At 42.8% G+C, this 23,912-nt stretch overlaps 2 protein-coding genes across 2 annotated transcripts in view; both read right to left on the bottom strand.

Moving 5' to 3' along the window:
* The window catches only part of SYNE1 (spectrin repeat containing nuclear envelope protein 1), a 503,300-nt gene extending 486,347 nt beyond the window's left edge, over nucleotides 1–16,953 (bottom strand). The window contains exon 1 of the mRNA XM_038770126.1: nucleotides 16,785–16,953. Within this exon, the coding sequence (XP_038626054.1) occupies nucleotides 16,785–16,851 (67 nt within the window). The 5' untranslated portion in view covers nucleotides 16,852–16,953. The remainder of the gene's footprint in view (nucleotides 1–16,784) is intronic.
* Nucleotides 16,954–17,005: 52 nt separating this feature from the next.
* The window catches only part of LOC119941778 (keratinocyte proline-rich protein-like), a 41,675-nt gene continuing 34,768 nt past the window's right edge, over nucleotides 17,006–23,912 (bottom strand). The window contains exon 6 of the mRNA XM_038762270.1: nucleotides 17,006–17,089. Within this exon, the coding sequence (XP_038618198.1) occupies nucleotides 17,080–17,089 (10 nt within the window). The 3' untranslated portion in view covers nucleotides 17,006–17,079. The remainder of the gene's footprint in view (nucleotides 17,090–23,912) is intronic.

Below are 23,912 nucleotides of genomic sequence, written 5' to 3'. Positions count from 1 at the left end.
AAAGCCTGTGATTTAAAATGTAATTTGTTAGAATCCAAAATTAGTGCTTCATGTCCTGATTCCCAAAAGAGGCAGGCTGGAATAAAATACTGTTTCAGCAGATTTACAAATGAAGTTCACAGAAAATAAGTGCATGGTAACATGACCAAATACAGCTGTCAACAATTGTTAGGTGTGAGGAGTGCTATTTGGCTAAACATATTTTAGACTGTTTTCAAGTACATCCATTATACAGTAATTACAGTTCATTAACAGAATTGAAGTGATGAATTTTCACAAAATGTGACATAACTTAAGACTTTGGCGCTTTCTGGAGTATCCTATAGTGCAGCTGAAGTGTTTGTTTTAATGTCCTCTGTTCTACCCCTTGCAGAGTGGCCTCTTTGTGGGAGCAGGGAAGAATACTTTCATCTACAGCACAAGGAGGCTAGTAATAAATAATAATAATAACGGCATTTATTAAGTGCTTACTATGTGCAATGCACTGTTCTAAGTGCTGGGGAGGTTACAAGGTGATCAGGATGGCCCACGTGGGGCTCGCAATCTTAATCCCCATTTTACAGATGAGGTAACTGAGGCCCAGAGAAGTGAAGTGACTTGCCCAAAGTCACACAGCTGACAAGTGGCGGAGCCGGGATTTGAACCCATGACCTCGGACTCCAAAGCCCGGGCTCTTTCCACTGAGCTGCTAGTGGATAAAGCATGGGCCTGGGAGCCAGACGACCTGCGTCCTAATCCCAGCTCTACCACTTGCCTGCTGTGTGACCTTGGGCAAGTCACTTAACGTTTCGGTGCCTCAGTTTCCTCAACTGCAAAATGGGGGTTCAATACCTGTTCTCCGTCCTACTTAGACTTTGAGCCCATGTGGGATGGAGACCGTGGCCGACCTGATTAACCAGTATCTACCCCGGCATTTAGAACAGTGCTCGACATATATTAAGCACTGATCAAATACCATAAAAAATAAATAATTAAAACCACATAACCCCCTTTGGATTTGTGGCCAGGTTAAGGCTAGCAAGTATATGACCCTGATTATTCCGTGTTCAGGCCTCTGGGCACTGCTGCAGTGATGAACATATGAGCGGCAGGAGGTGGGGAGAGTAAAGAGGGTTTTGGTGCACGGATCTATGTCACACCCAATGCTTTGGACTGATTCTGGGTTGGCTGTGCCAAACTACACACTACAGACAGTGACACACACTACAGAAGGGCCAGCATACTGGAAAAGCAGCATGTTGTAGTGGACAGAGCACGGGCCTGGGAATCAGAAAGTCATCGGGTTCTAATTCCAGCTCTACCACTTGTCTGCTGTGTGACTTTGGGCAAGTAATTTCACTTCTCTCTGAGTTACCTCACCTGTAAAATGGGGATTGAAACTGTGGCCCCACAGAGGACAGGGGCTGTGTCCACCTCGATTTTCTTGTATCCATCCCAGCACTTAGTACGGTGCCTGGCACATAGTAAGCACTTAAATGCCATCATTATTTTTATTTTAAACTCTGAGAAGTTTAGGAAGTTACAACACTAACCAAGCACGCTTCAGCAATCTCCCTGCAACTCCTCCCTCTGTTCTGCCACCCAAGGAGTGGTTACATAGAGGACACTTTCAGCAGTTTCCATGTCTTTGCCCTTTTCCTTTCACTACAAGGCAGAGCTATAACATAGAGGATAAGGGTATGGTCGCTCAAACTCTAATGTTGCTCCAGATGAATGAAAATAAGCAACCACCACCACCTACTCCCCAGATGGACATTCAGGCAGAGAATAGAGAAAGCATTGAAACAAGAACTGCAATCGTCATGAAAAAAAAAATGATGAGCATAACAATATTTAACCAAAAGGTTAATATCAGTAGGGCAATGAAGTGAGTGTGTATGTGTATAGGGGCAGGGGGGGGAGATGGGGGTGTTGGAGATGAAGGGTGGGAAAGTGTGAGAGGGAGTCATTCGTATTTAATAGTTTGTACATTACAATCAATAAATATTATAGAAAACATTTAACTGGACCTTCCGACATCACTGCACTGAACAAGCATGAAAAGATTTAGTCTTCTGTGGCCTTAATCCTCTCTAGGCTCTGATGGGCAACAGTTTATATATCCATCTCCATGCTGTTTCATTTAATTACCACAATAGAAAGAAGCCAGAAAGCAGTGTGTTCATCCCTCGGTGTTATGGCAAAACTGACTTCAAGTATCAGAAGATCAGGTGCTACCATGTTCTCATTACTCTGCTTCTAATTTACTAAATTTTCCTTACTGTAACAAGGAATTTTTTTGTCATCTAATCTGAATAATTTTGCCTTGCTTTTAGACAGTCCTGAAATATCTCTAGACTGTCACTAGACAGTCTAGTCTGTCACTAGACATATCACTCTCCCAATAATAATAATGATGGTATTTGTTAAGCCCTTACTATGTGCAAAGTACATGCTCTGCACACAGTAAGCACTCAATAAATACAATTGGATAAATGAATTAATCTTGCCATGGCCATAACAAAAAAAGTACTGCAAGAACAGAATAAATCGATACTGACCAAAAAAACCCCCCAAAAAATCCAGCCACTAAAAAGTAAAAAAATCCTAATATTAATTTCACCTCCACTTCCTTCTCTTTCACTATCTGAAGAAGTGCTACTGACTACAAAGGTGGTGAACAAATGAATGATACAATAAAACAAACCCCATATTATGCTTGTGGGGAGGAAGGGAGTATGAGAACCAATTTCTGTGACACTCCCATGTCCCCACAGAATGAGAAGTTCTTAACTAGAACTCTTTGGCAATGGGGCTTCAAGAGTTCCTCAAATGAAAGACCTTTTACTAATATGGTTTGATGGTTTATGGGGCTCTCGGATACAACTTGCTTATGATGCAGCACAGATATCTTAACTGTCATTTGGTAATCCAAGAAAAATGTATTTAACATCACCTGGTCATCCAGAAAAAATGCACTGAATAGCTCCACAAAGGCACCTTGCGTATTGGACTGTAGACTAACAACTCCTCTAGACTGTAAACGCAACTTGGGCACGGAACATATCTACCAACTCTGCTGTGTTGTATCCTCCCAAGCACTTAGTACAGTGCTCTGCACACAACACTCAATATATACACATTAATAAGATTCTATTTACACAAACCCAATTATTCATTCATTCAGTTGTATTTATTGAGCGCTTACTGTGTGCAGAGCACTGTACTAAGCACTTGGGAAGTACAAGTTGGCAACATATAGAGACAGTCCCTACCCAACAACGGGTTCACAGTCTAGAAGTCTAGAGTCCTAATCCTCCTTGACCTCTCAGCTGCCTTCGACACTGTGGACCACCCCCTTCTCCTCAACAGGCTATCTGACCTTGGCTACACAGACTCTGTCCTCTCCTGGTTCTCCTCTTATCTCTCCGGTTGTTCATTCTCAGTCTCTTTTGCAGGCTCCTCCTCCCCCTCCCATCCCCTTACTGTGGGGGTTCCCCAACGTTCAGTGCTTGGTCCCCTTCTGTTCTCGATCTACACTCACTCCCTTGGTGACCTCATTCACTCCCACAGCTTCAACTATCATCTCTACGTTGATGACACTCAGATCTACATCTCTGCCCCTGCTCTCTCCCCCTCTCTCCAGGCTCGCATCTCCTCCTGCCTTCAGAACATCTCCATCTGGATGTCTGCCCGCCACCTAAAACTCAACATGTCCAAGACTGAACTCCTTGTCGTCCCTCCCAAACCCTGCCCTCTCCCTGACTTTCCCATCTCTGTTGACGGCACTACCATCCTTCCTGTCTCACAATCCCGCAACCTTGATGTCATCCTCGACTCCGCTCTTTCATTCACCCCTCACATCCAAGCCGTCACCAAAACCTGCCGGTCTCAGCTCCGCAACATTGCCAAGATCTGCCCTTTCCTCTCCATCTAAACTGCTACCCTGCTCTTTCAAGCTCTCATCCTATCCCGTCTGGACTACTGCATCAGCCTTCTCTCTGATCTCCCATCCTCGTGTCTCTCCCCACTTCAATCCATACTTCATGCTGCTGCCCGGATTGTCTTTGTCCAGAAACGCTCTGGGCATGTTACTCCCCTCCTCAAATATCTCCAGTGGCTACCAATCAATCTGCGCATCAGGCAGAAACTCCTCACCTTGGGCTTCAAGGCTGTCCATCACCTCGCCCCCTCCTACCTCACCTCCCTTCTCTCCTTCTACAGCCCAGCCCGCACCCTTCGCTCCTCTGCCGCTAATCTCCTCACTGTGCCTCGTTCTCGCCTGTCCCGCCATCGACCCGCGGCCCACGTCATCCCCCAGGCCTGGAATGCCCTCCCTCTGCCCATCCACCAAGCTAGCTCTCTTCCTCCCTTCAAGGCCCTACTGAGAGCACACCTCCTCCAGGAGGCCTTCCCAGACTGAGCCCCTTCCTTCCTCTCCCCCTTGTCCCCCTCTCCATCCCCCATCTTACCTCCTTCCCTTCCCCACAGCACCTGTATATATGTATGTATGCTTGTACATATTTATTATTCTATTTATTTATTTATCTTACTTGTACATATCTATTCTATTTATTTTGTCAGTATGTTTCATTTTGTTCTGTCTCCCCCTTCTAGACTGTGAGCCCACTGTTGGGTAGGGACTGTCTCTATATGTTGCCGACTTGTACTTCCCAAGCACTTAGTACAGTGCTCCGCACACAGTAAGCGCTCAATAAATAGAATTAATTGATTGATTGATAGAAGGGGAAGACAGATTATGCGTTATTTGTTGGGCATCTACTATGTGGCAAGCACTGGGGTAGATACAACACAATCCAACCAGAAGAGTCTCTATCCCACACAGGTCTCGCATTCTGAGGGGGAACAAAAACAGGTACTTAGTGGCCATTTTACAGATGAGGATATTGAACCACAGAGAAGTTAAGTGACTTGACCAAGATCACAGCAGAAAAGCGGAGACGGAAAGTGGTTGATCAGTTATTATTTCTCCAGGTCATTCCATTATTCTTGTAGCTTGACAAATTGGAAAAGTTGCTCTTCCAATCACAGTTTAATACCAACTCTTTGGTTCTTTATTATTGTATCCTTAAGCCTGGCAGTGCAGAGAAGGTTAAAATAAGATAGCCTGATTACCCAACCTTATTTTACACCATCGGTAATGGAAAAATTGGATGGGGAAATCAGCCTCTGCTCTTATGGAACTTTAAGGTCTTAATATACCTCTCTGAGTCATCAAATTGGTTTAGCACTTACCAAAGCCTGGGCATTCTGTTAATATCCAAAACTTTTATACGGTCTATGGTTAAATAATGAGGACTATACTTTTTTAGTATTTGACATGCTTCCAAGTCTAGGTCTACTATGCTACATTCCAATTAAAGTCATGCTGCAATTTTGGAAGCACGCACATAACAATATTCTTTAGGAGTTCGTGCAGAAGAATTTTGGCTAAAATCTCATCTAAAGAAGATAGGTGAGAGAGACATCACCAGTTTCCATTAACAGATTTCCAAATTTCTTCTTAAAAGATGGTGATGATAGTCAATATGAATAATTCAGGGTCCAAGTTGCACTTCTCATCGGGTTTTCTGATTAATTTATGTGGAAAATTGCAAACCCAATTTCCTTTGTATAGCCCCAACCATAGCCAAAGGCAAGATACTCATGAACAGCTGGAGCACTGAAGATAAATATATTTTTGAATGGGCGATGACACCTCCCCATTGTAGAACTGACACCTCAGAGGGGAAATTGAAATTATGAGTAATGATTTTGAAACACACACACACACACACACACACAATCATTGTATCTTAATCCCTGGGATATCAATCATATTGAGTGCTTACTGTATGCAGGGCACTGTACTAAGTGCTTGAGTGAGTACAAAGATTTTAACAGACACAATCCCAGCCCACAACGATCTTACAGTCTAGAGTGATACTTTCAAATAAAAAGCAAATGATTGAAGACACATTTTAAAACTCACTGAAAAGCAGTTGGGGAGATTTTATTGAGTTATTTTTTAAATGTATTAAATTACTAAGTGGGCTGCTAGGACCAATAAAATAAAATAACTCATTTCTGTGGAAATTTGTATTAAAATGCCCCCCAACCTAAGCTTTGTACACATCTCAGAAAGAAAATGTTAATGTGAATAAATTCATTCAATCGTATTTACTGAGCAGTTTCTTTGTGCAGGGCACTGTACTAAGTTCTTGGGAAAGTACAATACAACAATAAACAGTGACATTCCCTGCCCACAATGAGTTTACAGTCTAGAGGTGGGGGGAGACATATCAATACAAATAAATAAAATGATGGATATGTACCTAAATGCTGTGGGGCTGGGAGGGGGTGGGCGGGAAGAGCAAATGGAACAGGTCAGGGTGACACAGAAGGAAGTGGGAGACATGGAAACTGGGGCTTAGTCTGGGAAGACCTCTTGGAGGAGATGTGCCTTCAAAAAGGCTTTGAAGGCGGAGGAGAATAATTGTCTGTCAGATTGGAGGAGAGAGGGTGTTCCAGGCCAGAGGCAGGACATGGGCTAGGAGTCGACGGCAAGATCGAGGCACAGTGAGAAGGCTAGCACTAGAGGAGTGAAGTGGGTGGACTGGGTTGCAGAAGGAGAGAAGTGATGTAAGGTAGGAGGGAACAAGGTGATTGAGTGCTTTAAAAGTCAACAGTGAAGAGTTTTTGTCCGATATGGAGGTGGATAGGATGCTGTTGCTTAGTTCTCAAACTCCTCACTCAAAAAAGCATTTTATATTTTTCGATGTATTAAAGAGCCCATTTCAAATGATGTGTTTTAGGACAGCATATGAATTGAATAAGCAGCATGTTACTAAACTACAAGTTAAAAGAATTTAGACTTCATAAATCACAAGCACAAAACCAAAATGCCTACTTGCAAGCCAATCTAAATAATAATGATGATACTACTACTAATAATAATAATAACAATAATACTTGTTAAGTATTTACTATGTGCCAAGCACTGTTCCATGCACTAGATTCAAGGTAATCAGATTGAACAGTGACCCTGTCCCACATGGGGCTCACAGTATTAATCCCCATTTTTAAAGTGAGATAACTGAGGAACAAAAGGTAAATGACTTCCCAAGGTCGCACAGCAGAAGTGTGGTGGAGCCGGGATTAGAACCCAGTCCTCTAACTTCCAGATCCATGCTCTTTCCATTGGGCCATGTTGCTTCTCTTGAATGATAGTGAATAGTCAAGGAGGTCACCCAAGTTGCAGATCTCGGGGATGGTAGAAGTTTTTGGTGTTGTTGACTGAGATGGGAAATTTAGGAGAAGGAGGGGGTTTAGGGGGAAAAGATGAGTTCTGTTTTAGAAATACTGAGTTGGAGAGACTGGCTAGAATCCAAATGGAGATGATCTAGAGGCAAGAAAAGAAGTGGGATGGTAGGTCAGGTGAGAGGTATGAGTTTGTTTTTTTTTATCTGGAGTCATCTGTATACAGGTAAGATCTGAAACCATGTGAGAGAGTGAGTATAAAGCAAAAAGACTAGAGCACCAAGAGAAGAGTCCAGAGGTCTACCCATGGTAAAAGGATGAGACACAGAGTAAGAGCCAGTGAATAAAACAGAGAAGGAGCATTCAGAGGTAGGAGGAGAACCAGGGTAGGTCTGTCTCAGAAAAACCTATTCCTGACAGTGTTTCGAGGAGGAGGTGGTGTCTCAGTGTCAAAAGCAACAGAGCTAAGAGAATCAGAATGGATTATATTTTTTCCACTTTTACTGAAAGGTCTTGACTCAAAAATCCATTTGAAATTTACTTTTGGGGCAATCATCATCATCTCCCTGATCTCAATCTCGCTCACATGCTGCCTCCGACCTGGAATTCCCCCTTCATATCTGACAGACGATCACTCTCCCCATTCAAAGCTTTACTGAAGGCACATCTCCTCCAAGAGGCCTTCCCTAAGCCCTCACTTCATCTTCTCCCTCTCCCTTCTGCATCACAAATGCACTTGAATTTACAACCTTTATTCATCCATCCCTCAGACCCACAGCACTTAGTAGAGATCGATAATTTATTTATATTAATGTCTCTCTCCCCATCCAGACTGTAAGCTCATTGTGGGCAAGGAACATGTCCACCAACTCTGTTATAGTGTACTCTCCCAATTGCTTAGTACAGTGTTCTGCACACACAGTAAGTGCTCAATAAATGTGACTGAGTTCCTTTCATGTATGTGAGAATGCGTTATGATTAATCCTTATAAAAAATAAGCAGAATATACTTGCAAATTCTACCTTCAGACTTAAAAAATTTCCTTTTCTGTTTTTCATATATTTATACTATGGGAATTGGTGCATAATATTTTAAAATCAAATAAAATCCATACTATAATTGATCACTTTCTGATTAATCAAAAATTCTCCATTTGGGTTTCACTGAAAGTGGACCTTAGTGGACCTTAAATTAATCAACCCTGTTTCACTATTCAGTGTCACAATGGAACACTGAAATTTAATAATGTTTCAAGTAAGGTATTTACCATCAAAGGAATATATTGGCATACCTATTCTAAAATCTAAATTAGTTGCAATCAGAACCCTAGGAGTTTCATGTAATTCTACCTGCTCAGACCTGTGACTCTGATTACATTGATTAAAATGACTCTACAAGATCATTTTCATTCTTTGGTCCGAAGAGTCTGCATTGCAGGTTGACTCTTCATCCATAATGCAAGACCACAGCTAAGAGACTCAGCTTAGACTGCTTTAAATCTGTGAAAAGGCGAAGTGCTGAACAATGGCTTCAGAGGCGCTAAATCACAACAACAGGCTGTGTATACTTTTAAAATGTAGTGGAAATTAAAAACAAAAAAAACTCCAGCCCCAAAATTTACACTCGTGTATTGAATAGAGATCTTTATATAATATTCACTAGGTATTATATATGTATATTGAATAATATACAACTTCAAAAGGGAAGTTAAGCTTCATTAACTTACAAGATCACACTTTTCTAAATTTCCTTCATTCACAATAAATATGAGTATAATACTATACTATGAGCTATTTCTTCAGGCATAAATAGGAATTCCTTCCAGCCCTTTTATACCCCCTTGTCCTCACAATCACCCTTAAGCACCTCCCAAACTCACTTCCTATCTTGATTTCAACTTTCCTATCCTCCAGCCCCTTCAAATCCAACAGACCACAGCTCTCCCCATCTTTAAAACCCTCCTGAAAGTCACCACTTCCAGGAAGCTTTTCCTGGTTAATTCTTACCCTCTCAAGTCCTATCAATACCAAAAATCCCCTTGGCATGTATGTATTAACACCCAGCCACAACACATGTACAAAAATATATGAAACAGCAGTATTCATTAAGTGCTTACTAAATATAGAGCAATGTGCCAAAAACTTGGGAGAGTACAATAAAGAGCAGAAATGTTCCCTGCCAACAGTGAGGTTACAGTCTAGGCGGAGACAGACAATATAAACAATTTATAACATATGATTTAAATAAATGTACATAATTGCTATGGGGTTGAGGGTGGGGAGAATATCAAATAATAATGATTATGGCATTTGTTAAGCGCTTACTATGTGCCAAGTACTGTACTAAGTTCTGGAATAGATATAAGCAAATCCGGTTGGACACAGTCCCCTGTCCCGCAGTAGCAGAAGCAGCAGGGCTAAGGGGAAAGAGCACGGGCTTGGGGAGTCAGAGGATGTGGGTTCTAATCCCAGCTCCGCCGCTTGTTGCTGTGTGACTTCGGACAAGCCACTTAACTTCTCTGTGCCTCAGTTACCTTGTCTGTAAAGTGGGGATTAAGACTGTGAGCCCCATGTGGGACGACTACCCCAATGTTTGAGACATAGTAAGCACTTAACAAAAACCATCATACTTATTATTATCATTACCATAGTATGGTGGTCTAAAATAGGAGATTTAGAATGAAAGTAGTGAGTAGAAAACAAATCCTAATAAGGAGATCTAAGTGAATTCCAAGTGAAATAGCTGAAGGTGTAGCTGATGAGATTTAAAAAAAAAATCATACGTGGACTGACTAAACTTTTTAGAACAATCAATTTTAGGTAGAATACATCCAATTCCTACCTATGTATTCTCTCCCTATGCCTAAAGCAGTGCTCTGCCACAGTAACTGTTTAATAATGCTTTCCCCCTTCTAGACTCTGAGCCCGTTGTTGGGTAGGGACTGTCTCTATACGTTGCCAATTTGTACTTCCCAAATATGTTGCTGTGTTACTCTGCACACAGTAAGCGCTCAATAAATACGATTGAATGAATGAACCTGATTACTTTGTATCTGCCCCAGCACTTTGAACAGTGCTTTGCACAGTAAGCGCTTAACAAATGCCATTATTATTATTATCATTATGGTGCTCACAATCTCAATCCCCATTTTACAGATGAGGTCACTGAGGCACAGAGAAGTGACTTGCCCAGGGCCACTCAGCAGACAAGTGGCAGAGTCAGAATTAGAACCCATGACTTTCTGACTCCAGCCCGTGCTCTATCCACTATGCCATGCTGATCCTAGGTCACAGATGATGCAGAAGGTAGCAGGAGCTGGAGAAAAGGGGGTTTAATCCAGGAAGACCTCTTGGAAATGGGATCTTAATTTTTTATGGTATTTGTTAAGCCCTTACTATGTGCCAAGGATTGTACTAAGCACTGGAATAGATACAAGCTAATCAGGTTGGACACGGTTCCTGTCCCACATGGGGCTCCCAATCTTAATCCCCATTTTACAGATGAGGTAACTGGGGCCCAGATAAGTGAAGTGACTTGCCTAAAGTCTCAAAGCAGATAGGTGGCAGATCTGGTATTAGAACCCAGGTCATTCTGACTCCCAAGCCTGTGCTCTATTTATTAGGCAGTGCTGTAATGCTTTGAAGGTGGGGAGGGTGGTGGTCAGGTGTTTATGAAGAGAGGGCGTTCCAGGTTAGGAGGAGGATTCATGCATTCAATCGTATTGATTGAGCGCTAACTGTGTGCAGAGCACTGTACTAAGAGCTTATTTGGGAAAGGGATCAGTGGTGAGATAGACAAGATCAGAGCAGAATGAGCAAGCTGATGCTAAAAGAATGAAGTGTGCAGGATGGGCTGTAGTCAGAAATTGGAGAGGTGAGGTAGGATGGGTCAAGCTGACAGTGCTTTTTAAAACCAATGGTAAGAAGTTTCCCTTTGATACAGAGATGGATGGGCAGTCACTGGGGTTCTTGAGGAGTAGGAAGACATGGACCGAATTTTATTAGAAAAATGATCACTGCAATAGAGTGAAGTATGGCTGGAAGTGGGAAGAGACAGGAGGCAGGGAGGTCAGCGAAGAGGCAGACACAGTAATCAAGGCAGGATAGGATAGGTGCTGGATCAGCATGGTACCCATTTGGATGTTGTGAAGACAGAATCAACACAGTTTGATGACAGATTGACTATGTGGATGTAATGAGAGATGAAGCAAGGAAAACACCAAGTTTATGGGCTTGTGAGATAGGGAGGATAGTGGTATTGTCTGTAGTGATGGGAAAGAGAGCAGGAGGTCAAGGTTTGGTTGGGAAGATAAGGAGTTCAGTTTTGGTAATGTTTAGTTCGAGCTGCCAGCAGGACATCTAGGTAGGGATGTCCTGAAGGGAGGAGGAAATGTGAGATGGCAGAGAGGAACAGTGGTCAAGGCTGGAGATGAGGATTTAGGAATCATTCATATAGAACTGGTAGTTGAAGTGATGGTAGCAAATGAATTCTCCAAGAGAGTGGGTGTAAATGAGGAACAGAAGGGGACCTAGAACTGAACCTTGAAGGACCCACCACACACACACTGTCAGAGGGTGGGAGACAGAGGAGGAGCCAGAAAAAAGAAACTGAGGAGAGATCAGAGAGATAAAAGGAGAACCAAGAGAGGACAATGCCAGTAAATAATAATGATAGCATTTATTAAGCGCTTACTATTTGCAAAGCACTACTCTAAGCACTGGGGAGGTTACAAGGTGATCAGGTTGTCCCACAGGAAGCTCACAGTCTTAATCCCCATTTTACAGATGAGTCAACTGAGGCCCAGAGAAGTTAAGTGACTTGCCCAAAGTCACCCAGCTGACAATTGGCTCTGACCTCTGACTTCAAAGCCCATGCTCTTTCCCACTGAGCCACACTGAAGACAAAGTTGTGTAAAATTTTAAGGAGAAGGGGGTAGTCTACAGTGTTGAAAGCAAGTGAGAGGTTTAAGGGGAATCGGATAGAGTAGAGGCCATCAGATTTGGCAAGAAGAAGGTCACTGGTTACCTTAGAGAGGTCTGATTCCATGGAGTGAAGGGGTGGGGAAAAAATCAAGGAGAGAATTGGAAGCAAGAAAATGGTGACAGGGGTATCAACGACTCTCTCAAGAAGTTTGGAGAAGAATGATAGGAGGGAGGGGGGCGATAACTGGAGGGAGCCATGAGATTAAGGGAAGGTGGATTTTTTTTTAGGACAGGGAATATGTAAGCATGTCAGTAGGGAAGAAGCAGTTGGAAAGTGAACAGCTGAAGATGGCAATCAAGGAGGAGAGAAGGGAGGGGACAAGTGTTTTAAAAAGATATGAAAGATTGGTGTCAGAAGCACTGGTTACCAGGGGAAGGAGGTGGGGGGGGGGGGAGGGGCGGTGGAATGACCCTCCCCTTTGCACAGTCCTCAGGCACCCAAGTGTAGAAGGCGACCTTTCCTTCAGGCATCATCCTAGGCCTCTGGTGTGACAGGAGGGGCCAGAGGATAAGGCATCTCTTCCCTCCAGATAAATAGATTGGTTATTACATATGTGACTCTGTTTGTACTAATTTCTTCAACTAAATAGGAAGCAGTGCGATCCTAGCAGGAAGATCACAGGTGTGGGAATTGGGGGACCAGGTTCTAATCACAGTTCAACCACCTGTCAGCTGCATAACCTTCAACCAGTCACTTTATCTCTGTGGGGCAAAGGTTTTCTCATCTGTTACCTGCGGGTAGGATACCTGTTCTCTTTCCCTCCGAGACTGTCAGTCTCATGTGAGACTGGGACTCCTGAATATCTTGAATTACCACATTTTTTAGAACCGAGTTTGGCGAATAGGAACTGCTTAATGGCATCAGTTAAGCAGTTACTATGTGCCAGGCAATTTTTAAGTACAATATTTACTTACATAATTGCCCCTTTTTGCATAAAGTTTGTAACTCAAAAATGGTGGGGAGGGGAGTTTTACTCAAGTTTATAAGAATGCCTAGCAATATGTGGAGCATGAGGAAAAAAAGAAAAATTTTAAGAGAAAGGTAGGAGGGCGCTAGAAACTGAGTCTCTTCTATTGCCCTCTCTCAATTGCAGCACACAATAGGTAATGAATTAACACACTCATTTCTTCTCCTCCTCCACTGCGGTCAGCACATCTCAGTGAAGACATTTTTTGTCTGCCTGTGTCGCTCAGTAAATTATAAGCTCCTTGAAGGAAGGAAAAGTGCATTTGGTTTATTTTGTACTCATCGAAGCACATAGTACATTGTTCCACATGTATTACGTGCCAAAATAAACATCATTGGTGGTGAAGATTATGGTTATTAATCAATGGTACTTGAATGCTTACTATGTACAGAGCAATATATTAAGTGCTTGGGAGAGTGAAATCCAACAAAATTAGCAGAAATGTTCCCTGCCCATAAGGAGACAACCTGATCACCTTGTAACCTCCCCAGCGCTTAGAACAGTGCTTTGCATATAGTAAGCGTTTAACAAATACCATCATTATCATTATTACTGACAAACTCTAGTTGCATTTCCTTCCTTGTGTACCTGCCTCCCTTCCCTTTATATAACAGGACCACATCTGAATGACCTTATTCTTGTGATTTCCCCAGCCCATTAAGAGTATTTTGCACAAAGTAAATGATAATGATAATAATAAATCTTTAACTATGATGTGTATTATCACATTATCAACAGTATTTACCAATCACCACTGAATGGGTTTCGCCCACAAAAACCACAGATTTTATAACCATATTTCAAGTGCAAAATGGCTGAGATTAAGCTTTCAATACAAGCTGGTCTAATATTTTTAGCCAAACCCACGAGCCTGATGTCAGCGATTTTGGAGAGCCATGATATTATTTGCTACACTGCTTTGCCAACAGACTGTAGACATGAGGTTAGTGCTCTTACAGTTGCAGAAATAAAAGCTTACAGTAATTCCCTTGGGATGTCAGGTGAAAGGCAATACTTTCAGGTGCAAATAAAAGTAGACACTATTAGAGGCATCGTTTTTTGAATTTGAAGGACAACATACTCAAAAGTAGAAATGACTCTTTCCACTCAATCAGGTCACTTTTCCAATGCAGAAAGCAGTCAGATTATGAATAAAAAATAAGGTATCTCATGTATAATGTGCATCCTAACTACTTATCTTACATCAGGTACTACAAAATAAACAACATTTGCCATATTCTCACCATTACTGGAATTGCTTCTCACCCTCTAAAGATGTTTCTCAAAAGTCTCACATTATAATATCAGGAGCTTGAATTTCCCAATGGAATCCTTTAAAATGGCATTAAATTCTCTCCCACAAAGATAGAAAATTATTATTTCAATGATTCTCAAACTAAACCTGCTCACTGCACCTCAATCTCATCTCTCCCACCATCAACACGCTGCTCACATCCTGGACATCCAGTCACATAGTGACTGGAACTTCCCCTTCATATCCAACCAACCACTTCTTTCTCCATCTTTACAACCCTTCTAAAAACTCATATCTCAAGGAGGCTTTCCCAGATTAATTTATTTCCACACCTTATTTCCCCCCCGGCCCAAATCTCAGTCAGCCCCTTCATGCCTCCAAAGCACTTAAGTACTCACAATATGCCATAGCATTATATATCTGTCAATTGCATTTATTGATGGCTTACTGGGTGTAGAGCACTGTATTACATTCTTGGAAGAATACATTATAATAATAAAACAGAGCTGGTAGACACGTTTCCCGCCCACAACTATTCTTACAATCTAGAGGGGGAGGCAGATATTTATATAAATGAATTATGAATAAGTACATAAGTGTTATGGGGCTGAGGGAGGGGTGAATAAAGGGAGTAAATCAGGGCAATGCAGAAGTGAGTGGGAGAAGAGGAAATGAGGGCTTTATCAGGGAAGACCACTTGGAGATTTGACTTTAATAGGGCTTTGAAGGTGGGGAGAGTAATTCTCTGATGGTTATGAAGGAGGAGGGTGCTCCAGGCCAAAGGCAGGATATGAGTGAGAGGTCAGCAGCGAGATGTACCTCACTGTACCTCGTTCTCGCCTGTCCGGCCATTGACCCCCAGCCCATGTCCTCCCCCTGGCCAGGAATGCCCTCCCTCCACACATCCACCAAGCTAGCTCTCTTCCTCCCTTCAAAGCCCTACTGAGAGCTCACCTCTTCCAAGAGGTCTTCCCAGACTGAGCCCCCTTTTTCCTCACCTCCTCCCCATCCCTCCCACCCTACCTCCTTCCCCTCCACACAGAAAATGTATATGTTTGTACAGATTTATTACTCTATTTTACTTGTACATATTTACTATTCTATTTTGTTAATGATGTGCATCTAGCTTTAATTCTATTTGTTCTGATGACTTGACACCTGTCCACATGTTTTGTTTTGTTGTCTGTCTCCCCCTTCTAGACTGTGAGCCCGTTGTTGGGTAGGTACTGTCTCTATATGTCACCGACTTGTACTTCCCAAGCGCTTAGTACAGTGCTCTGCACACAGTAAGCGCTCAATAAATACGATTGAATAAATGAATGAAAGACGATATTGATCGAGTTACAGCAAATAGGTTGGGATTAGAATAGCAAAGTGTGCAGGTTGGGTTGTAGCAGGAGAGCAGAGAGGTGAGGTAGGAGGGGACAAGGTGACTAAGTGCTTTAAAGCCAGTGGTAAGGAGTTAGTGTGATGCGGCCATGGATGGACAACCACTGGAGTTTCTTGAGGAGTGGGGAAACAGAATGAACAGTTTTGTAGAAAAATGATCCAGGTAGCAGAGTGAAGTATGGACTGGAGTGGGGAGAGACAGGAGGCGGGGAAGCCAGTTAAAAAGGCTGACAAAATAATCAAGACAGGATAGGATAAGTGCTTGGATTAATGTGGTAGCAGTTCGGATGAGGAGAAAAGGGCAGATTTAGTGAAGTTGTGAAGGTTAAAGAGAAAGAATTTAGTGACAGATTGAATGAGTGTGTTGAATTAGAGAGATGAGTCAAGGATACCACCAAGATTAAGGGCCTGCGGAACAGGAAGGATGGTGGTGCTGTCTACAGTGATGGGAAATGAAGGGGAAGACAGACTTTATACACTCTATTATTTCTCCCATCTGTAATTTTAGTGTACCTCCCCTGCTTTATTGTGACCTCTTTGAGGCCAGGGGTCACATCTATTGATCTTAGTGCACATTCCCATATATTTAATACAGAGCACTGCATCAGGTAGGGACTCAATAATGCTTTTGAAAGATTCAATACATGCAAAAGCACTGGCATATCACTGGTTCCAAGTTAATCCAGACCTTCTGCACTTACCAGAAGAAGCTTTATGCTGGCACGTTAACGCATTCATTCAATCGTATTTATTGAGCACTTACTGTGTGCAGAGCAGCAATAAGAACAAAATGTTTTTCATTATTAGAGCTTGTGTATGTCATACATTATCACCAGTTAGCTAGGACAATGAGGAGGAAGAAGGCGCAAAGGATCGCTTTATTGCATTTCTGAAAAAACTGAAGCTTATCATCTAGACGTCAGACTTAGGAATCAAGGTTTCAGCCCTTACCTTGCAGTCGTTGCATTACATTAGCAATGTCTCGAGGGGACCTTGCAGTCATTCTGGAGGTTGCCATGGTCCCTCAGTAGTCTGGACTTTTCACCCAGAAAATCCTCCCTTGGAACCGTAGATTCTGGTGGGATGAAGACACCAAACTATGACCAACGAGGAACCATCCTTCAGCTGTTGTTCAGACAGAGAGGGCCATGAATCAATAACTTATTGATGTCCGCCACGTGAAGCCAACACTACTAAAGAGCTAGCGTTGCTTCTGTTGTGAAGAGGACAGACATCTCTAAAGCGATCACAGCAGTCTGGAAGGAAAAAGACAAGCAGGCTTTAGAAGAAGCCCACAGGAGTCCTTGCAAAGCTAAAACCCGTAATCGCATTAGCTATTCTAATTCATAAAGACATAAACAAATGGGCATGACACAGCATTAATCAAGACAAAACACGAACAATTCACCAACCCGGTTTAGCAATGGATTGCTGAACTTTTATAAGACAAATGACATAAGAGTTAACTAAAAATCAGCCAGGTTCAGGATTGTGGCTTACAGCATTAATGCTATTTAATAGGGGCTATTTAAGAGATGGATAGCCTGAGAATTAAATGGGGACAAAAATATTTGCCCAAAAATGTGTTTCACTAAAGCTTGCTCTGATTAATAAAATTGTTCTTCATAGCTGAAGATAATAATAACAATAATAATAAATTTGTTAATGCTTACTATGCCCCAAGCACTGTGCTAAGCAATGGAGTACATAAAAGATAATCAGTTCCCACATGGGGCTCCCAGTTTAAGTAGGAGAAATAACAGGTACTGAACCCCATTTTAAAAGAAGACTGAGGCATAGAGGAAATGAAAGGACTTGTCCAAGGTCACACAGCAGGCAGGTGGCACAGCCAGGATTAGAACCTAGCTCCTCTGACTCCATGCTCTTTCCACTAGGCCATGACAATGAGATTTTATCCACAAAGGTGGTTAGGAATGTGTGGTGGGGCAGCGGGGCCGGAGGGAACTGCAAGTTCAACACCAGCTTAGTTGTTCATGAGATCTGTAACCAAGCAACCAATTTCCTGGGCTACTTTGCTGAGGTTATTCAGTGTAATGTACACATTTTTCCCATGATGATGAATAGCACTGAGCCATCCATGCACTCTCTCTGAACACACTCAATTCTTGCAGGTCATGCAAAAAAAATGACGTGGAAAACAACGGGTTTCTTCCTCTCCCCCACTTGTATCCTCCCAAACTGCTCTGCTTCCAACTAGGAAGGAAGGAAGCTTGTGTTACCTTCCCTTTCAAACAGAAAACTAGTGCCGGGAGGCCCTTCCTTCAGAAGACCTCAGTAACAGCAACCCCCTCTCCAACCAAAACAACCACCAGCCAAGACGATGTTGTGGCACTAGCTCTCCCACCAGCTCAGAAAACCCACCTGGTTAGTTCTGAGACATCCAAACCCTCATTCCCATCCCCCATCCGTACCAGCCAATGCTGCTCTGAGCAAAATTGCGGGGATAATGGTTGGTTATTGCTTGATTGCTTAAAACTCCACGCAGGAAGGCTCTTTCTCCAACCTAGGGATAGGAGGCATGGCAGCCCCCAATCTGGGTACCCCAAGAAACCACTAGGGGAAGTGTTAGCTTTTGACTGAATATAAGTTCTTCTTACTAAATCATACATTAACCAATTCTGTATTCAAAAATAGCACATTCTGACTTGTATATTTGATTTCCTCAGAATTTGGCTGAGAAATCTACGGCTGTAAAAATCAAATTTTGGCCACAGATTGTAAGCTGAGACCTGTTTATAGCTTATTTAAAAAGCAAAATACTACTTTACTACACATGATTTAACTTACCACCTCTGGTCTAAAAATTACCTTTGCTGCCAAATCATAGGAAAAAAAATATATAACTGCAGAAGTCAGCTTTCTTCAACAGAAATATACTAGAGACTCCTGACTTGTTCTTTAATCATATTAAAAATTTCTCCTTCAACTTTGCAACTGTAAAGTTTTTTAATTTAAAAAAGGTCATAATAGTTTAAAAACCTAATTATCTTTCATGTGAAAGCATATTATTCCTTTAATAAAAATACTTTTGAAAATAGCATTCACATAGAAATGAACAAATCTATGAGAAAATTATAATTCTCTTCATTTTCTCAAGTCCCACTTTGATAGGTTTGTTTTTTGAGTCCGGCACCCAGAATACATCCATGATTTGATACAGTTCAGGCGGATGATATCCTAGCATCTTTGAATACCTTTCAGAGAAGCAGTGTAGCCTAGTAGACAGAGCATGGGCCTGGAAGTGAGAAGGACCTGGGTTCTAATCCCAGCTCCGCCACTTGTCTGCTGTGACCTTGGGCAAGTCACTTCACTTCTCTGTACCTCAGTGACCTCATCTGTAAAATGGGGATTAAGACCGTGAGCCCCATGTGGGACATCAACTCTGTCCAACCAGATTATCTTGTATCTTCCCCAGTGCTTAGGCCAGTGACTGGCACATAGGGCTTACAAATATCATTTTAAGAAATACAGAGGCCTTGGATATATATGGGAATCTGTCATATGGAAATCTGTCCCATTGTGACACCCAAAATGTCCTCTATTCCCAACACGTCCTGTGCATGGATTTAAGCTGCAGCAGTTTGCCCCAGTGGCTGTTCTCCATTGGCCTCACTGTGGGCAGAGAATATGTCTATCAACTCTGTTATACTGTATCCTCCCAAGTGCTTAGTATAGTGTTCTGCACTCAGTACATGCTCAAAAAATATGACCAATTGGCCTGACAAGTGGCACCTTGTACATGCTGAGCTGTGGGAGACTTATTTTGTTTGTAAATCAATTAATCAGTGGTATTTATAAAGTGCTTCCAATGTGCAGAGCACTGTACTAATTTTGTTAGTATGTTTGGTTTTGTTCTCTGTCTCCCCCTTTTAGACTGTGAGCCCACTGTTGGGTAGGGACTGTCTCTATATGTTGCCAACTTGTACTTCCCAAGCGCTTAGTACAGTGCTCTGCACACAGTAAGCGCTCAATAAATACGATTGATGATGATGATAATGATGATTTGGGAGAGTATGATAAGTACTTGTTAAGCACTTTTACTACATGTAAGCACTGTTCTAAGCACTGGGATAGATCCAATTAATCAGGCCAGATAGAGTTCCTGTCCCGCATGGGGCACCTAACCTAATTAGGACCAAGAACGGGTTTTGACCCCCCCCCCCATTTTACAGTTGAGGAAACTGAGGCACAGAGAAGATAAGTGCCTAGCCCAAACTCACAGAGCAAGAAATTGGCAGAGCTAGAATTAGAGTTCAAGTCCTCTGACTCCCAGGCCCATGTTCTTTCCACTAGGTCATGCTCCAACTTGGACTTCCCTAGCGCTTAGTACAGTGTCCTGCACACAGTAAGCGCTCAATAAATACGACTGAATGAATGCTGCCTCTAGAGATCTAAGTGATAGAAGCATGCAACTGCCTAAATTTTAGAGTCTCTAATATCCCTTTGCCACTGAAGGTTTTGCAATCTGCACTTTTGGTTTTGTATGTTGTTCTGCATTTAGGAAACCAGCATGACCTAGTGAAAAGAGCACGGGTCCAGGTGTCTAGGGACCTGGATTCTAATTCCAGCTCGGCCACTTGCCTGCTGTGAGACCTTGGGCAAGTCACTTAATTTCTCTGTACCTCTATTTCCTCACCTCTGAAGTGGGGATTCAGCACCTGCTCTCCCTCCTACTTAAACCTACTTAAATTGTGAACCCCATGTGGGATGAGGCTGTTTCCAACCTGATTATCTTTCATCTACCCCAGCGCTTAGTACCACAATTATAATAGTTATATTTCATCATTCCTTTTGTGTCTGTCATCAAACTCTGCTCTGCCCTATTTTTAGATGGTGAGCACCAGGTGGGCCATTGACCATATCTAAGTTTCACCTTAGTACTTTTTTCCCCAGCACTTAATACTGGTCTCTGTACACAGTAAGCACTTAAGACTATTCCTACTACTACTTGCACACACAAATATATCTTTCGGAGTGCAAAAATAAAAGTGTTGTAAACGATTTTTTCTGGCTTAGGTTATCTAGTCTTGATTCCAACCACCAGCCTGGAAGGTTGACAAGCTAAATCTACTCATTAAAGTGCTATTTAACCCAAACATTACTAAACACTTGCCAAATGCAGTTTTATCTCAATGGAGATGAACACTTGAGATTCATTCATTCAGTCATATTCATCGAGCGCTTATCCACATGCTGGGAGTTTAGGCCAAAAAATAAATTTGATATAGAGTGGCCACTGATGAGCCACCCAAATCCCGGACAAAAATGATGTACATGACAACACAGTTCCTACTGTATCAATCGCACAGCTTAACAGAACGACATTGCACATGCCACTTCGTAGAAGTACGCTGATTTCACACAATTCACAAGCAGGTTGACCAAGTGGGTAGCGCTCAAGCCTGGGAGTTAGAACAGCCTGTGTTCTAACCCCTGACTCCACTACTTGTCTGCTGTGTGACACTGGGCAAATCACTTCACTTCTCTGGGCCTCATTACCTCATCTGTAAAATGGGGATTAAGACCGTGAACCCCCTGTGGAACAGGGACTGGGGCCAATCTGATTTGCTTGTATCCACCCCAGCACTTAGTGCAATGCCTGGCACAGAGTAAGCACTTACAAATACCACAATTATTATTATTACTATTATCATCATCATCACAAGCCTGGGAGTCAGAGGCCCTGTGTCCTAATCTTACCTCTGTCACTTGCTTTCTGTGTGACCTTAGGCACATCACAACTTCTCTGTGCCTCAGTCTTCTCATCTATAAAATGTGGTTAAATATCTGTTGCTGTTCCTTCTTATACTGCGAGCCCCATGTGGGACAGGGACTGTGTCCAACCGTATTGCCTTGAATCTATCCCTTAGAATAAGTGTTTACATATCACCATTATTACATGTACTTAAGTACAGTGCTCTGAACAGAATAAGCACTCATTGAGTGCTTATAACTGGTGGACAGTTATCTAGGGGACCCCCAAACCCTCCAATTTATTCCAGAACCTTTGATTTCCCCTCCCAGGTTCATCCTTGACTCCTCTAATTCAACCCACATATTCAATCCAATCACCAAATCCTGTTGGTCCCACCTTCAGAACATCGCTAAAATCCACCCTTTCCTCTCCATCCAAATTGCTACCATATTAATACAATCACTCATCCTATCCCACCTGGATTTCTGCATCAGCCTCCTTGTGGGATTCCCAGCCTCCTGTATCTCCCCACTCCAGGACATACTTCAGTCTGCTGCCCACATTATTTTTCTACAGAAATGCTCAGGACATCTCCATTCATTCATTCATTCAATCGTATTTATTGAGCGCTTACTGTGTGCAGAGCACTGTACCAAGCGCTTGGGAAGTCCAAGTTGGCAACATATAGAGACGGTCCCTACCCAACAGTGGGCTCACAGTCTAGAAGGGGGAGACAGAGAACAAAACAAAACATATTAACAAAATAAATAGAATAAATATGTACAAGTAAAATAAATAAATAGAGTAATAAATACGTACAAGCATATATACATGTGCTGTGGGGAAGGGAAGGAGGTAAGGCGGGGGGGAGGGAGGGGGGAGGAGGGAGAGAGGAAGGAGGGGGCTCAGTCTGGGAAAGCCTCCTGGAGGAGGCGAGCTCTCAGTAGGGCCTTGAAGGGAGGAAGAGAGCTAGCTTGGCGGATGTGCGGAGGGAGGGCATTCCAGGAAAGGGGGATGACGTGGGCTGGGGGTCGACGGTGGGACAGGCGAGAACGAGGCACGGTGAGGAGATTAGCGGTAGAGGAATGGAGGGTGTGGGCTGGGCTGTAGAAGGAGAGAAGGGAGGTGAGGTAGGAGGGGGTGAGGTGATGAACAGCCTTGAAGCCGAGGGTGAGGAGTTTCTGCCTGATGCGTAGGTTGACTGGTAGCCACTGGAGATTTTTGAGGAGGGGAGTAACATGTCCACAGCGTTTCTGGACAAAGACAATCCGGGCAGCGGCGTGAAGTATGGATTGAAGTGGGGAGAGACAGGAGGATGGGAGATCAGAGAGGAGGCTGATACAGTAATCCAGACGGGATAGGATAAGAGCTTGAACGAGCAGGGTAGTGGTTTGGATTGAGAGGAAAGGGCAGATCTTGGCAATGTTGCGGAGCTGAGACCAGCAGGTTTTGGTGACGGCTTGGATGTGAGGGGTGAAAGTGAACCCAAACTCCTCAAGAAACTCCACTGATTGCCCAGCCACCTTCGCAAACAAAAACTCTTCATCATTGGCTTTAAAGCACTTCATCACCTTGCCCCCTTCTACCACCCAGGCCACATACATCTCTCCTCTAGTACTAGCCTTCTCAATGTGCCTGGATCTCGCCTGTCTCACCCCTAGTACTCCTCCAGCCTCTGGCCTGAAATGATCACTCTCCGCTAATCTAACAGACAGACAACTCTCCCGTGCTTCAAAGCCTTTTTGAAGGTACATTTCCTCCAAGAGGCCTTCTCTGACACTTTTCCTCATCTCCCACTCCCTTCTGGGTCACTCTGACTTGCTCAGTTTGCTCTTCCACCATCCCAGCCCCAAAGCATTTAATGTACATATCTGTAATTTTATCTCTTTTCTCTTCCCTCCTCCCAGCCCCAAAGCACTTGTGTATATATCTGTAATTTCATTTATTTGTATTAATGTCTCTCCCCCACTCTAGACTGTTAGTTCATTGTGGGCAGAGAATGTCACTGTTTATAGTTGCACTGCACTTTCCCAAGTGCTTAGTACAGTGCTCTGCATATAGTAAACGCTCAATACGATTGAATGAGTGAATGAATATGATCCCTGGGGGTACATTCAGACTGCAGAACTCAGGAGCAGGAATCACAATGGGAGAGGCTTGGAGATGAAATTATTTTTAAGATGGATATAAAAGCCTTCATTCTCAAATAGGTTCCTGGTAGGGGAAAGGCCAGCTGAAAACTGGGCCACAACCGTGTTACCAAACTTCTTAATGAAGAAAATAAGTGACTCTACTTAAGGCAAAGGAACTAAGCTGGAGTTATTAATAATAATAATGTCTGGCATTTGTCAAGCACTTTCTGT

This window comes from Tachyglossus aculeatus, chromosome 2 (assembly GCF_015852505.1).
Source record: "Tachyglossus aculeatus isolate mTacAcu1 chromosome 2, mTacAcu1.pri, whole genome shotgun sequence".
Taxonomy (NCBI): Eukaryota; Metazoa; Chordata; class Mammalia; order Monotremata; family Tachyglossidae; genus Tachyglossus; species Tachyglossus aculeatus.
Note: the sequence above shows the minus strand (reverse complement) of the source record. Positions and strands in the feature narration are given on the sequence as shown.